The sequence below is a fragment of the Caretta caretta genome, chromosome 5, assembly GCF_965140235.1.
Source record: "Caretta caretta isolate rCarCar2 chromosome 5, rCarCar1.hap1, whole genome shotgun sequence".
NCBI lineage: Eukaryota > Metazoa > Chordata > Testudines > Cheloniidae > Caretta > Caretta caretta.
Window position 1 is genome coordinate 51,950,926 of NC_134210.1, and position 16,306 is coordinate 51,967,231.

The 16,306-nt window shown below is 40.8% G+C and overlaps 1 protein-coding gene across 4 annotated transcripts in view; it reads left to right on the forward strand.

Annotated features, from left to right (window-relative positions):
- The window catches only part of MSH3 (mutS homolog 3), a 184,546-nt gene that overhangs the window by 95,279 nt on the left and 72,961 nt on the right, over window positions 1-16,306 (forward strand). For all 4 annotated transcript variants that reach the window (XM_048850086.2, XM_048850090.2, XM_048850088.2 and 1 more), the window contains 2 exons: window positions 4,229-4,397; window positions 14,956-15,020. In XM_048850086.2, coding sequence (XP_048706043.2) covers window positions 4,229-4,397; window positions 14,956-15,020 — 234 coding nt within the window. The remainder of the gene's footprint in view (window positions 1-4,228; window positions 4,398-14,955; window positions 15,021-16,306) is intronic.

The following is a 16,306-nucleotide window of genomic DNA, read 5'->3' on the forward strand; positions in this document are numbered from 1 at the left end:
CGTGGTTACCTTTAGCTTCTTAACTCTTTACAGGTGAGAGGATTTTTCCTCTGGCCAGGAGGGATTTTAAAGGGGTTTACCCTTCCCTTTATATTTATGACAGGGGCCCCTGAGGTACGCCTTCCCGCCAGTGCCATTGATCCAGAGAGTCCTCATGAAGATGAAACTAGACAGGGCAAAGGTTATCCTAATAGCTCCCAACCCTTGTTCAGAACACTGCTGGACCTTTTGGTAGTTGTCCCGCTGCAACTACCTCACTGGCCATACCCACTGTCCCAGAACCACGGCAATCTTCTGCACCTGAATCTGGTGGCATTACACTTGACAGCATGGATACTGTATGGCTGAATGCGGAAGAACGGGAATGCTCGGCCCATGTTCAATAGGTCTTGTTTGGCAACAGAAAGTCCTCCACCAGAGCTAAGTGGAGAAGGTTCACGTGCTTGGCTTCAGAATGACGTATGTGGGCTGAGCAGGCCTCGCTGCAGGTGATCCTGGATTATCTTCTGCACCTCAAGCTCCTGGGCTTGTCCTGGTCATCAATCAGGGTCCAGTTGGCCACTATTTTGGCTTTCCACCCTCCATTCCAAGGCAGGTCCATCTTCACTCATGACATGATGGCCTAGTTTTTGAAAGTCTGGAGTGCTTCTACCCTCACATCTGGGACCCTGTCCCACCCTGGGAATCTCACTTGAATCTCATGCTGTCGAGGCTCACGGGGCCTCCCTTCAAGCCTCTGGCTTCCTGCTCCCTTGTCCTTCTCTCCTGAAAGGTTTTGTTCCTGGTGGCGGTAATGTCTGTGATCAGGACACTTACTTCAGAACTGTCCTATATGGTATTCTATAAGGATAAGGTCTAGCTGCGGCCGCACCTGCCGTTCCTGCCCAAGATAGTTTCCCAGTTTCATACCAGCCAGGACTTATATTTACCTGTCTTCTTCTTGAAGCCTCATAATTCAGAAGAGGAGCACAGTTTGCACACCCTGGATGTCAGGAGGGCGCTGGCCTTCTGCATTGACATGACATAGCTGTTTCGCAATTCAACGCAGCTATTTGTTGTGGTGGCAGACAGACTAAAGGTCGTCCAGTATCTGCTCAAAGGATTTAGTCCGGGATCATGGCCTGCATCCGCTACTGCTATGAGCTGGTGAAAGTGCTTCCACCAGCAATAGTCAAGGTTCACTCAAACTAGAGCGCAAGCATCATCAGCCTTCCTGGCTCAGGTGCTGATCCAAGAGATCTGTAGAGCTGCTACCTGGTTGTCTCTCCACACGTTTATGTACCATTATGCACTCACCCAGCAGGTCCGGGACGATGCTGGTTTCAGCAAAGCAGTGCTACATGCTGTAAGACCCTGAACTCCGAGCCCACCTCCACTGACACTGCTTGTGAGTCACCTAGAATGAGATAAACATGAGCAAGCACTTGAAGAAAAACCACTTCCCTACCTTTTTGTAACTGTTGTTCTTTGAGATGTGTTGCTCCTGTCCATTCCAATGCCCACCTTCCTGCCCCTCTCTTGGAGTTGCCGGCAAGAAGGAACTGAAAGGGTGTAGGGAGGACAGCGCCTGGTATACTGATGCATGGGCATGACATTCCAGAGTGCACCCTGCTGGCCCTACGGCTACCGCGAAGGCAAAAATCTCTGACCGTGCACATGGAGTGGACATGCGCAACACATCTCAAAGAACAACAGTTACAAAAAGGTAGGTAACCATTTTTTCCCAGTTCCTTATTCAAAAGTCAAAATTATTTAAAAATACATTTCTAAGATTACATTTTTAGAAATGTTATCAATTAATATGCATGAAAGTGATGAAAATTTACCTTACACTTACTTTTTTATTAAATAATCAAATAGAGAACAGGGTTTTGACTGGATGTTCCTGACAAAATAAGTTTTCGGTCACCTCAAGTGACATGTCCCCGCAACTGACAGACTGTTCTGAAGGACCTGGGATGTTCCACTCATCAACCCAAAGCTTCGTTCCTATGCAGTATGCTGCCATACCCCCACTGCACTGCCATTTTTTGTACACGGTGATTGAATAAGGAGCTGGGTTTTGACTGACACTACATTACAAAATAAGTCTCTGATCACCCCAAGTGTCACTCTCTGTGACTGTCAGACTATTCTAAAGGAGCTGGGACATGCCACTCACTGACCCTAGGGTGACCGATTTTATAGGGACAGTCCCGATATTTGGGACTTTGCCTTATGCAGGTGCCTATTCTCCCGCTGCGCGGCCCCCCCCCCCCCCAAAACCCACCCTGTCCTGATTTTTCACACTTGCTGTCTGGTCACCCTCACTGACCCGAAGCTTCATTCTTGGTTAATATGCTGCTATTTGTCATGCCCCTATCCCATTTTCATATTGGACACAGGGCTTGAGTAAGGGGATGTGTTTTGACGGGTTAAACATGACAAATAAGTCTTGGGTCAACCCCAGTTGCACATCCCGGTGACTATCAGTGACTGCAGGAGCTAGAACATGCTGCTCACCAACCCAGACTTTGGTCCTGTGCAATATGCTGCCACGTGTCCCTCCTCCACCCCATTTCCACGATTGTATATGGAGTTTGAATGTGGAGCTGGGTTTTGACTGACTGAGTACATGACAAAATAAGATACGTCCCTGTGACTTTCAGACCGTTGTGAAGGAACTGGAATAAATCACTCCCCAACCCAGAGCTTTGTACCTGTGCAATATGCTGCCATGTATCACACCCCCACCCCATTTCCATATTGTGCATGAATTTTGAAGAAGGAGCTGGGGTTTGACTGGCTGTATGTAACAAAATACATATTGTCACCCCAGTGACATGTGCCCGCAGCCTTTATTTCTCTGTGAAGAGAAGAGGCTGTGCCACTCCCACAGATGAACCTTTATTTCTGGTCTGGCTGATATATTACCCCAATTTTTATTTTATGTTTTCTTGTTTAATAAACATTCGATCTGCAATATGCATGTAAAAATCAACAAAAAGCAATATTCAGCCAATTTGTTGCAAATCCAGCTGTAATGTTTTCTCAGAAATGATATGATAGTTATAAATGAAAACGTCTATAGGACTGTTATATGAATTAAGAATAGGAAAAAAGGCTAAATTTATCAAAGTTGGTTTTTCTGTTCTCACTACACAACAAAAATAATAAGATGACACTAATTTGGCACAGTTGGCTCCCAAATCATGTTAATTCACTATATGTAAATATACAAGGCTTAGCTTAATGCAGACTGCTCCTCTGAGTCGTTTCTAATGACTTCTAAAACACAGAAAACAGTGAACACCACTACAGAGCTCACAGACTATTTAAATGACTACAGTATGTACTACAATTAGTTAAACCAGTGATTCTCAACCAGGGGTACATGAACGCATCTAGATATTTGCCCAGTTTTACAACAGGCTACATAAAAAGCACTAGCGAAGTCTGTACAAACTAAAATTTCATGCAGACAATGACTTGTTTATACTGCTCTATATACTATACACTTTCACTTCAAAGGAGTGTGTTTCAAAACAAGTCCTGATCACTGTTGTAGGTGATCTATATGGCGTGTTCACCATAGTTATTAAATCCTCAGGCACTCTGTATTTTCTCAGCACTGGTGTAAGCATCCTTCTGTCCACTTTATTATATGCCTTTTCTAGGTCTGTAAAAACCCAGAAGTTATCCTATTGGTGTGCTAGCAGCTTTTCTATCCTTTACCAGATTGCAAACGTGACATCTATGCTATGACACAATCAGAAGGTTATATTTTTGTATTTGTTCTAAAATAGAAATATTTCTATTATAGGTGGGGATGGTAGTGACTTATTATGAAGGTGGAAAAATGGTATATGATCATGTAGTCAAAGTCAATCTTATAATGCATACGCACAAGGGGGCCAAAATAAAGTTGCACAGGCAGCTTCCTTCATTCTGTCATTTCCCAGCTTTTGAGTGCTTGACTTAAAAACACTAACATGGGGGGCTTTGTTCTGTGTGTGATGTGTAAGTGTAGTATACTCTTTCAGTGAGACCATATCTGTGGAATGCATGTTTTTCTCCTTGTGAAGTTACATGTTTTGTGCATTTTGAAAGGAGAGACTGACAAATACATAATATGGTATGCTCAAAACTATATGGGTACCTCATAACTTGTGTTTACTGATGGAAATAAACAATTATATCGAAACAGTAGAAATATGGAATACACCATTTTTCTGTTTCTTATAAATAGAACTGGAGATAAAACCCAATTGTTCAAGGATCTTACAGACTTCCCTACTATCAGAAAGCAGAAGGGTGACATTCAGAAGGTGATTTCCCAGATCCAATTTCATCTGCAAGAAATACAACGAATGATAAAGAACCCTCATGCAGAGTATGTTACAGTATCTGGACAGGAGGTAATAAAAATATCACTTAGGTCATTTTGTGTATGTGCCTACCAGTGCATGCCAACAAAATAACTTACGTTTACCTGAAAGATTAATTAAACCACGTCACTAGATAAAAGCAATCCTGGCTGTGATAAGAGGTCTGTTGGGATGCATTGTCTTATTGTCTTGTTATTTCAATAATATTGTTCTTACCTTACCACTTTTTTATTTAATTTACCATGGATATTGTGTCTTCGCAGTTTCTTCAGGGTTTTTGCGGGGATGGAATTCTTTTTAGTACAGTTCAATTTGATTCATCAATAGTTTGCTTCCGTCAGTACTTCGCTTCCAAAGACTGTTAACACAGTTGCATGGAGACTTTTGGTAAAACATTTCTGATGTTATATTCTGGGATATTTGTATTGAACCAGGAAGCACAGCATTAAAATAATTTTACAGAAAAGAAAAATAATCTTTAAGAAACTGGTTAAAATCTCTTCTCTCATTCTTTTTTATTTATTATTTCTATTACTATAGTACTTAGGAGTCCTAGCCATGGACCAGGACCCAATGTGTTAGATGCTGTACAAACACAGTACAAAAATATGATCTCTGTCCTACTGAGCTTGCAGTAGAAGTATAAGACAACAGATGGGTCTACACAGACCAATGGGGGGGTAGAATCATAGGGTTAGAAGGGACAGAAAAGGTCATCTAGTCTAATCCCCTTCCAAAATGCAGGATTTGTTGTGTCTAAACTATCCAAGACAGATGGCTATCCAGCATCCTTTTGAAAATATCTAGTGAAGGAGCCTCCACAACCTCCCTAGGTAGACTGTTCTTACACTTAGGAAGTTTTTCCTGATATTTAATCTAAATCTGCTATCCTGTAGTTTGAAGCCATTACCCCTTGTCCTGTCCTCTGTGGCAAGAGAGAACAACTTTTCCCCATCTTTTTTATGGCAGCCTTTCAAGTATCTGAAGACCGCTATCACATCCTCCCTTAATTTCCTCTTTTTCCAATCAAAACGTTCTCAGTTCCTTCAGCCTTTGCTCATATGGCTTGCATTCCATCCCTTTGATCATCTTTGTTGCTTGCCTCTGCATCCTTTCCAGTTTCTCTATATCCTTTCTATACAGCAGTGACCAAAATTGGACACAGTTCTCCAGCAAAGGCCATTAATGCAACCTAAAGTTGCATTTGCTTTTTTTGTAACAGCATCACATTACTGACTCATATTGAGGTTGTACTCCAACACAATTCTGAGATCCTTTTCGTGCTGCTGCCAAGCCAGTTATCCCCCATTCTGTATTTGTGCATTTGGTTTTTCCTTCCCTAAGTGTAGGACCTTACATTTGTCTCTCCTTAATTTCATTTTGTCATCTATAGCCCAGTTCTCAAGATCCTTCTGAATTTTAGCTCTATTCTCCAGAGTTTTGGCAACTCCCCATAGCTTTGTTTTCTGTAAATATAATCAGTATGCTCTTTATTCCTACATCCAGGTCATTAATAAAGATGTTAAAGAACTCTGCACCCAGAACTGATCCCTGTGGAGGGAGGTCTCAGGTGGGGTTCCAATCTGACATCATTCCATTAATAGTTACTCTTTGTTTGCTGCTGTTTAACCAATTATGTGTCCATTTAATTGTGGATGGCTTCTTGTCCTCTCAGACATTATGTAGACACAGGAAGGCACAATCATGCAGATTGCATTGATGACACCGGCATCCAAATGGTTTTGAAGGCAGCTCCAACAGGATTTCAGACTGCCTATTGCACTGAGTGTGTAGTCGAATCTTCTTTTGCCAGGTCCTCTGAAATCAGGGTATGGTTTTATAAGCCCTTGCAACAGGGTGTAAGCAGGGTCACCTAGAATAACAGTGCAGATAGTGACTCCATTTATAGCTATGTCATTTGGTGGAAATAATGTCGCAGCTTGTCTATGAAGGTAAAATCCTGATCACTGGAACATGCTGGCATCACGCACCCTGCTAGTGCATCCAACGTTAGTGTCCATGAATCAACCCCTGTGGTTGACTAGAGCCTGCATAATTATGCTGCAGTACCCTTTGTGGTTTATGTGCTCCTTGTGGAAGCCAAACTATATAGGCATTTGAGTCTCATCAAAGGCCCCGATGCAGTTTGGAAAGCCCATTTTCTTAAAACCAGCTGTTTCAGGAACACTTGTAATGACCCCCCCTCTTCTCTGGGTACATCACAAAGCTCTGCCACAACAACCCCCACAATTGATTTGCCAGCTCCAAACTGGTTAGCCACAGATCTATAGTACTCTGGGGTAGTCTGTTTCCAGATGACTACAACAACTTGCTTCTGGATCAGCCTGGCCTCTATCATGAGGCTGTCCTAGTGCTGGAATATTGGGACAAACTGATCACAAATGTCCTGTAATATTTGCTGCTTCACACAAAAGTGCTGGATCCACTATTGGTCATCCCAGGTCCATGTGACAATGTGATCCAACCAGATTGTGCTTGTGGCCCTGCTCTAGAAGCACAAGTTTACCTAGGGGGAATCTGTGGCTAAGGCAACAGGCATGAGCAGCATCAACTGGATTCAGCTGGTATGTCAGAACCACTCTCTGAGAAGTGCTTTTGTCAGTTTAAAAGCTGCTGGTAAAATGTCCACCTGTGTCTTACAGGGGCTCTGCCTGATTCCTGAAATAGGACTAACAGTGTGAGGTGGAGAAATTCTTCCTCCAGATCAGGATCTATGTTGATGGCGCTGGTTTCTGGGAGCATGCAGACACATAATGGGTCAGCTGGATGTGTTGGTGGGCTAAAATGACCCAAAACACTTCAGTCAACTCCCATGGGATGAACAGACAAGTTTTCCCACAGTGGTTGTGTGGGAGACTGGGGGGACAGTTAATTCCACTGGGAGACACAAAAGGATTGTTTTCTTCTTGTTATGGATGGGGAGACTGACACTGGAGTGTTGTATGACTCACCCAGAATCTCTTGTAGGGGATGCTGCAGAATCAGGGATACAATCTGGACTCTCCAGATAGTTTGTATGGAGAATCAGGAGGTGGTGATGTTGTTTTATAATGGCTTTAAGTTACAACTCTCTTTGTCCCAGAAGCATTGAGAGCAGTCCTATGTTTCAGGCCTTAGCTCTATTTTTATCTGCTACTTTGTCTTTCTGGTAAAAGAGAGAGAGAATCCCAGAGCTCATAGGTTCCATTCCCTTGTCCTGGGGCAAAGTGGCATGCACTTGGGAGTATTCTCCCATTGGTAGGGAACTCCTTCTGTGAATTGGTATGCCAGAGACACAAGATTCTCTTGGGCCTTCAGCCCGTTGTCAGGATTCCTTCTGGATTGGGGGAAGAAGTTTATTCCCTATTATCCATCCTAGTTGCCTCAAGTGGCTTCAGAATCCCTGTCATCCAAACTCCAAGATCTTGTAGTGAAGAATATATTAGGGCCCACCTAATCACTCACAATTTTCTCCAGTGCCTAGTTCTTACTCAGCTCCATCTCCCTGAACATTATGTCCTGAAAAATGAGTGAGGTAAATATAGAGATGGGCTTCACCCTCAAGCCTTCACTTAAAGAGATTAATCATAAGTCTGGATGACCTTTTCTAATCGATAGACATGAACCCTTCCATTGTCCCCTAGTACAAGTCTGAGAGTTTCTTTTAGTAAGGTTCAGTTTGAGTCTGAACTTCCCTTTCTGAGTTCTGGTTTCAGCTATCTTGATCTTCAGAGGTCCAGTAGACTTTTGCTTCTGTCCTTTATTCCTCCAAGTTCAAAGACAGAGACCGGTTTTGAGATACATTACCCCTTAAATGAACTGACCTCCTGTGCTTCTGAGTCTGTAAAGACATGCATGAAAGTTTATCTTGCTTGTGTTGACTATGCAAGTAGCTCATTTCATTGCTAAAACCTCAGTTTAGCATGTTGCTGAACTAAGCTTTCTAATTTAACTCTTCATTCTTACAGGTTTCAGCGTGGTAGCCATGTTTGTCTGTATCAGCAAAAAGAATGAGTACTTGTGGCACCTTAGAGACTAACAAATTTATTTGGGCATAAGCTTTCATGGGCTAAAGCTGCATCAGATGCTGATGAAGTGGGCTTTAGCCCATGAAAGCTTATGCCCAAATAAATTTTAGTCTCTAAGGTGCCACAAGTATTCCTCATTCTTTTCATTCTTAGTCTTTCACATAACAAGATGGTATTTCAATTGCCTCAGTAATTTCTCCCTAAACAGTTTTGAACATCCCTGTTAAAGAGCCTGTGGGCCTGTTTGCCCAATACACAAATCCTTCCCATTTCCTTGTGAAGAAACTGCATTCTCTGGCTATAGAGAGAGCCACTGAATTTTACCTGCTTGGTACAACTTTCAGAAACAAGTTTACAACTTTAAGAAGAAAATTCTCATCCCTTTCCATACTGGAACCTCCCTGAGACCCCCTCTCATTTAGCCAAAAACTGTTTTCTATACAATAATATGGAAAGAGCAGAGTGGTGGTGTGCTCCTGACCCTGTTCATAATTGCCCAGAGGTATGCCCACAGGGGGAGCTGCTTTAGGAAGACAAGAACTGTTTGTCCATTTCCAAGACCCAAAGTAAGATGGCTGGCTACCGGGCCTGTATCAGTCATTCACTAAAGTATTGTATTAATCTGACTTGTGAACAATTGCTCAAGACTATACCTTTCTACCTCGGGGCTGAGGTCCCTACACTGGAAAACTCAAGGGTCACTCATAATTCCTGCGTAACAATTTCATCACACTTTCTTAGATGAATATAGGTGACAAGGGCAGAGTTAAATCCTAAAGTTTTTCAAGTCACCTCTCATGAAAGCCTATCTCCTCTTATGAGGCTGCTTTCTATATCTACTGGTTGGGCCTACATTTATCGACAAGATGGGAGAAGAAGGGAATGAATGACAAGGGAAAATTACTCACTAGTAATTCAGTTTGTCATAATCCCTACTTTTCTCCCACACTGAATCCCTTCCTCCTCCCCTTGTGTTGTGGGGGATTCTCTTTGGGCTGGGAACTGATGCATTTAAAATTTACTGAAGGGCTGGGAATTGAGTGTATTCTTATAACTTTACCTCTGCTTTTCACTATTTGCCTTCCACTCATCCTCATAGAGGGTGCTATGTAGCTTGTCTGGAATTATCCACAGGATGGGAGATGAGGAAGGGGTCTGACAAAGTGAATTACCAGGTGAGTAATGTTTTTCTCTGTAATGGATGCATCCTAGAAATCTCTGCTTATTTTCCATTTTGGCTTTACTGTTCATATTTAGTTTGAAAGACTTATTCGCTGGAGTTTGTTGAGGAAGAGGAGTATACTTTCCTGGAAAGCTGTAGGAAAGACTTTAGCTATTCACCTTTCCAGTCAGGACATTCTGGGTAGAAAACGCATCATCCTGTAGAGAACCATAGGCCAAAATTTTATAAACCAGGTGCTTAAAGAGTGGCTTCTACAGCCATACTTAAGAATCTAAGCATGGGACATGATTTTCAGAGGCAGTAGGTGTCCACAACTCCTATTGTCATAAATTTTGTAGTAACTTCCTCTTGGAATTCAGATAAAGCTCCATTTGGCAGATGCAGTTTTCCACAACACATGAAGTTACACCCATATCTATCTAATCTTTTGTTTCCAGACCTCTAATGCAATTCATTTTAGGCAATAAACAGAACAGAGGGCTGTCCAGTTAGTGATAGCAGCACTGTTTGTTTCATGCAAGGATTAGGAAGTATTTGCTGCATCTGGCAACTGTTTGCTTCCTATATGGCATAAGCAGTGCTTCAGCTACCATTCAATAAAGTACCGTAAGTGCTTATCTGATAGAGCTAAGAATTAAAGGATGAAAAAGCATTAGCATTCAGTATTTTCTTGAGATCTTGAAATCTCTGCATTCACTTCTTGCTACATATGTTAGGAACACAAACTGACTAACTTGGTGATTGTAGGCTGTTTGAGTTCATTCAATAATAAATATGGACAGAGCGTGGGATGATTTGCAGTGCTCCATCCTATCAATATATTAAAGTTAATCAGGATGCAAGCTGTTTAAAAAAGCTGTAAAACTAGCCTACCAGTAACCCTATTGTTAGAAACAGTTTACTCTCTTCACTTTCAAGCCCCTACACAGTGTTGCTCCTACCTGTAGCTATCTCATTATCTAATTAATCTTTTTTAGGGATTTTATAGTGCCAATCATAGCATCTAAATGCTTCCAGGTAAACAGAGCTGTATCGTGTCATAGAATCATAGAATATTAGGGTTGGAAGAGACCTCAGGAGGTCTAGTCCAATCCCCTGCTCAGAGCAGGACCAACACCAACTAAATCATCCCAGCGAGGGCTTTGTCAACTGGGCCTTAAAAACCTCTAAGGATGGAGATTCCACCACCTCCCTAGATAACCCATTCCAGTTCTTCACCACTCTCCTAGCGAAATAGTGTTTTGTAATATCCAACCTAGACCTCCCCCACTGCCACTTGAGACCATTGCTGTTTGTTCTGTCATCTGCCACCCCTGAGAACAGCCGAGCTCCACCCTCTTTGGAACCCCCCTTCAGGTAGTTGAAGGTTGCTATCAAATCCCCCCTCACTATTCTCTTCTGCAGACTAAATAATCCGAGTTCCCTCAGCCTCTCCTCATAAGTCATGTGCCCCAGCACCCTAATCATTTTCGTTGCCCTCCGCTGGACTGTCTCCAATTTGTCCACATCCCTTCTGTAGTGGGGGAACCAAAACTGGATGCAATACTCCAGGTGTGGCCTCACCAGTGCAGAATAGAGGGGAGTAACAACTTCCCTTGATCTGCTGGCAATGCTCTTAATAATACAGCCCAATATGCCTTTGGCCCTCTTGTCCCTAGTAGACTTCATGGAGTATTCCGTTCTTCTTCTTCTTTCCCTGGTTACAGTAGGTTATGCTTGGGGTGATTGCTGGGTTGTGTTTGTGAGGTGGGGAAGGTTGGCTATCTAAATCATAGTGAAGGAGTACTTGTGGCACCTTAGTGAGCTGCAGCTCACGAAAGCTTATGCTCTGTCAAGGTTCCTCCCCCACTCTGAACTCTAGGGTACAGATGTGGGGACCTGCATGAAAAACCTCCTAAGCTTATCTTTACCAGCTTAGGTCAAAACTTCCCCAAGGTACAAAATATTCCAGCCTTTGTCCTTGTATTGGCCTCTACCACCACCAAACTAATACTGACTGGTTACTGGGGAAGAGCTGTTTGGACACGTCTTTCCCAGACCCTTGGATCTTAAGAACAATGAGCAATCCTCCCAACACTTGCACCCCACCTTTCCTGGGAAATGTTGGATAAAAAGCCTCACCAATTTGCATAGGTGACCACAGACCCAAACCCTTGGATCTGAGAACAATGAAAAAGCATTCAGTTTTCTTACAAGAAGACTTTTAATAAAAATAGAAGTAAATAGAAATAAAGAAATCCCCCCTGTAAGATCAGGATGGTAGATACTTTACAGGGTAATTAGATTCAAAAACCATAGAGAACCCCTCTAGGCAAAACCTTAAGTTACAAAAAAGATACACAGACAGAAATAGTTGTTCTATTCAGCACAATTCTTTTCTCAGCCATTTAAAGAAATCATAATCTAACACATACCTAACTAGATTACTTACTAAAAGTTCTAAGACTCCATTCCTGGTCTATCCCCGGCCAAGACAGACTATAGACAGACACACAGACCCTTTGTTTCTCTCCCTCCTCCCAGCTTTTGAAAGTATCTTGTCTCCTCATTGGTCATTTTGGTCAGGTGCCAGCATGGTTACCTTTAGCTTCTTAACTCTTTACAGGTGAGAGGATTTTTCCTCTGGCCAGGAGGGATTTTAAAGGGGTTTACCCTTCCCTTTATATTTATGACATGCTCACATAAATGTGTTAATCTCTAAGGTGCCACAAGTACTCCTTTTCTTTTTGCGGATACAGACTAACACGGCTGCTACTCTGAAACCTGAAATAAATCATAGTGGTTATAGTGGAAAAGCTTTATCGAACAGGGGAGTCTTGCAGCATGTCCTAAAGGTGGTCAGACTGTGTATTTAATCTAATCTCTGCTGAAAATTCTTTTTACAGCTGACTCTTCATCTAAGAATGCCTCCCTTCTTTCTCAAATCTATCTCACTTACTGACTTGTTAAAAAATAACTAACATGGGTCACGCAATATGCAACAAATATTCACATAATCTTCCCTGTTCTAACCCTACTCTTTCCCATATATCTCCCTTGACTCATTACTTATTTTTTCTGGATGTGATAATCTAGTTTCAGTTGTAAAGTTTTGGAATTAGTGACCTCGTGTTCTTACTTAGAAAATATCATGGATACATCTCTGGCATAGCATAAATAATATACCACTATGAAGTGTAAAAGTCTCTGGCTCTTTACAAGAAAGCCCCAACAATCTGGTAGTATTTCATTTAGTTAACTGGTGACTAAAAATACTAAAGTAGTATGTTCTGGTATCTAATTAATTGTATAACATATAAAGAAAAGGAGTACTAGTGGCACCTTAGATACTAACCAATTTATTTGAGCATAAGCTTTCGTGAGCATGAAAGCTTATGCTCAAATAAATTGGTTAGTCTCTAAGGTGCCCCTAGTACTCCTTTTCTTTTTGCGAATACAGACTAACACGGCTGCTACTGTGAAACCTGTAATTCATATGTTGTTTGTAGTGCTGTCAATCGCAGTTAACTCGAACGACTGACTCAAAACAAATTAATTCGATTAAAAAATTAATTGCAATGAATCGCTGTTTTAATTGCACTGATAATAAAATACCAATCTAAATTTATTAATATTTTTGGATGTTTTTCTACATTTTCAAATATATTAATTTCAATTATAACACAGAATACAAAGTGCACAATGCTCACTTTATTATTATTTTTATTACAAATATTTGCAGTGTAAAAAAGATAAAATAAATAGTAGTTTTCAGTTCACCTCATACAAGAGCTGCAATGCAATCTCTTTTTCATGAAAGTTCAACTTACAAATGCAGAATTTTTTTTACATAACTGCACCCAAAAACAAACAATGTAAAACTTTAGAGCCCACAAGTCCACTCAGTTCTACTCCTTGTTCAACCAATTGCTGAGACAAACAGGTTTGATGAAAGATAATGCTGCCTACTTCTTATGTACAGTCACCTGAAAGTGACAACAGGCCTTCAAATGGTGGTGTTGCAAGGTATTTAAGTGCCAGATATGCTAAACGTTCATATGCCCCTTCATGCTTCGACTTGTAGGTTGCAGTATCTTTTGTTCATCTTTTTTGCAGAGCAAATATTTGTAATAAAAATAATATAAAATGAGCACTGTACACTTTGTGTTCTTGGTGAGCTTAGGAGTGAAAAGAAGGGAGAGTTGGGGTGGTGGTTGGCGAGGCAAGTGGAGTTAGGGAAAGGATTTTTTTAAGATGGGAGAGACTAAAGCATGTCTGTATTGTTAGGGGAAAGAGCCAAAGATTAAAGAGAAGAGTATGGGAGGAGATGAGAATGGGATGGGTTGGGGTCCCTGGTGCAAGTGGAGAGGCTAGAGGAGAAGAACAGACGAGAATCTTCTGCATCTGTGACTGGAGAGGAGGAGGAGAATGTAGCGGGGGGAGAAGGGAGGAAACCCAAGTGTGGGAGAAGGTCACTTCACATATTGTCTATTTTTGTCATGAAAAAATTGGCAACATTTTGATTTCAATGAATTGGCATTTTCCAATGGGAAAACATTCCTTTGAAAAATTTCCAACCAGCTCTAGTTGTCATTGGGTTAAGGGGACACAGCTTCAAGTTATTATACTGAAATATTCTCCTCTTCCTTTTATCCCTGTGCTGTACTTGGGTCCTATGAATTTCTGCACACTCATTGACCACTGCCTTCAATTATCAGTCGCCATGACCACAGCAAATATAGCTGCCTCAGTTTCTGACCCTTTCCTTACCCCATTGCCCACACTAAACCCTGTCTTCTGAATGCATTCCTTCCCCAACTTCTCATTTACCCTGGTCGAAGACTCCTACTTAGAAAGTAATCTCTTTAAATTGGATTGTATTTGATATTTCAGGTTAGTGTGAGTGGGAAGATGGTGAGGAGTTTGAATCCCTGTTAGTTGTAGACCTATCACTGAGGGTTTCTAAACACAGTATCCCATCAGAATAGGGGCATTTGCAGTAGCCAGTCAGAGTAAAGGGCTTGCATAAATCCACTGTATAGAGAAATAATTGTGCATGGATTATGCAGGAATTTAGCCTCTGGCTAGTTAATGGCCATCAGGTATTCAGAGAAAAGGGATTTGTTTTGAGAATGGAGTGAGGGGAGAATGAAAAAAGATAACTTGTTTGTGCAGACCACAGTCATACAGGATGTTTTCTTCAAAATCTCCCCAGTTTGAATATATTTGGGGCTGGGCTGTGTCATCTTAAGCATGTGGACATAGTTCATCATAACTGTGAACGCTACCAGGAGTCAAATGCTATTACTTGCACACAGACATTTTTGTGTATGAAGAACTTGGTTGAATAGTCTAATAATCACATCTTTAATGTGTAAACATTTTTTATTTATTTTAGTTTCTGATAGAAGTCAAGAATTCACTCTTATCTTCTGTACCCTCTGATTGGGTTAAAGTTGGTAGGTATGTAAAAATGTCTTTAATTTTTGTTTTATTCCAGCACATAGACAGAACTATAGTATAATTCTTCTTTTATTATTAAAATGTAGGTAGTATATATTTTTCTTTTTGCCCAACCTTTAAACAGTTTTAAAAAGCAATTAAACAAAAAAACCCTTTAATTTATACATTATAGTAAAGTCTGTAAAATACTGGGAAGTTGAGTTCCTGGAAGAAATGTTTAGCAGGATAGATCCTTAACAACAATTATGCTTGACTTTGGGAGGAAAAAAAAAAACCTCAATAGAAATTTGTGTGCAAATTATTTTTCTTAATCTGTGTGTATTACATAATATATATGCTATGCATGTGTGTGTCTATATACAATATCCTATTCACATAATCATGGTGGGTTTTATATTTATTCAGAGCTATAACCATAGCCATCTAAAGATATGACATTTGTGTATCTGAATGAAGTCATTGTCATTAAAATGTCATTTTACACTCATGTATACAAACCTTGCTTGCTTTGTTGATTGTTACATAAGAATTGCTTTAGCTATTTGGGGGCGAGGGAGGAGGGGTTCTGGTAGATGAGATGATGATTGGCTGGATGATCTAATTGGCTTTTTTCTTCTCTGACTTCTGGTTTATTATTTAAATAGTGTGTTGAGCACCTTAAAAATGAAAAATGTAATATGTGATCACAATTGCACAGATAACTAGCAAGGTCACTTAACACTTCAATGCTCAAGGTAATCGAGAGAGGGATAATATTCTTTAATATTATCTAACCCAGTAATAGGCATAATAAAGCATGCTCCAGTTATGTGCTGTTAGGCTATTGGTTTATGGAAGAGCAACAATAAGAAAAGTATATACAGTAGTCCATAACTAATGTTTTGAACAATAAATTATTGTAACTGTAACTTGCGAGATAATGTGTGCTAATGTCAAAAAAGAGATTTTTTTTAAGTGTCCCAAATCAAACTAACATTCATGCAAGACACAGCCTGTGTTTACTAACTTTGCCTTAGGCTACCAATAAGTCTTCCTCAGTGAGGTCATCATTGTGAAATTATTTGATGTTTGTTATAAGTACAATCACTATTAGTCACAAAAAGTCACCCGTTTTTGCTTTTTTAAAGATGATAAACCTCTGTTGCTAAGCAGAATATTGTATGCCATGCTCTTTGGCCATTTATATTACATTCTGAAATGTATTTCAAAAGCTTTCTACACTGACTGCACCATAGTAACCAAGTACTTCATTTACGATAAAGATTATTGGAATCAACAGAGTTCAG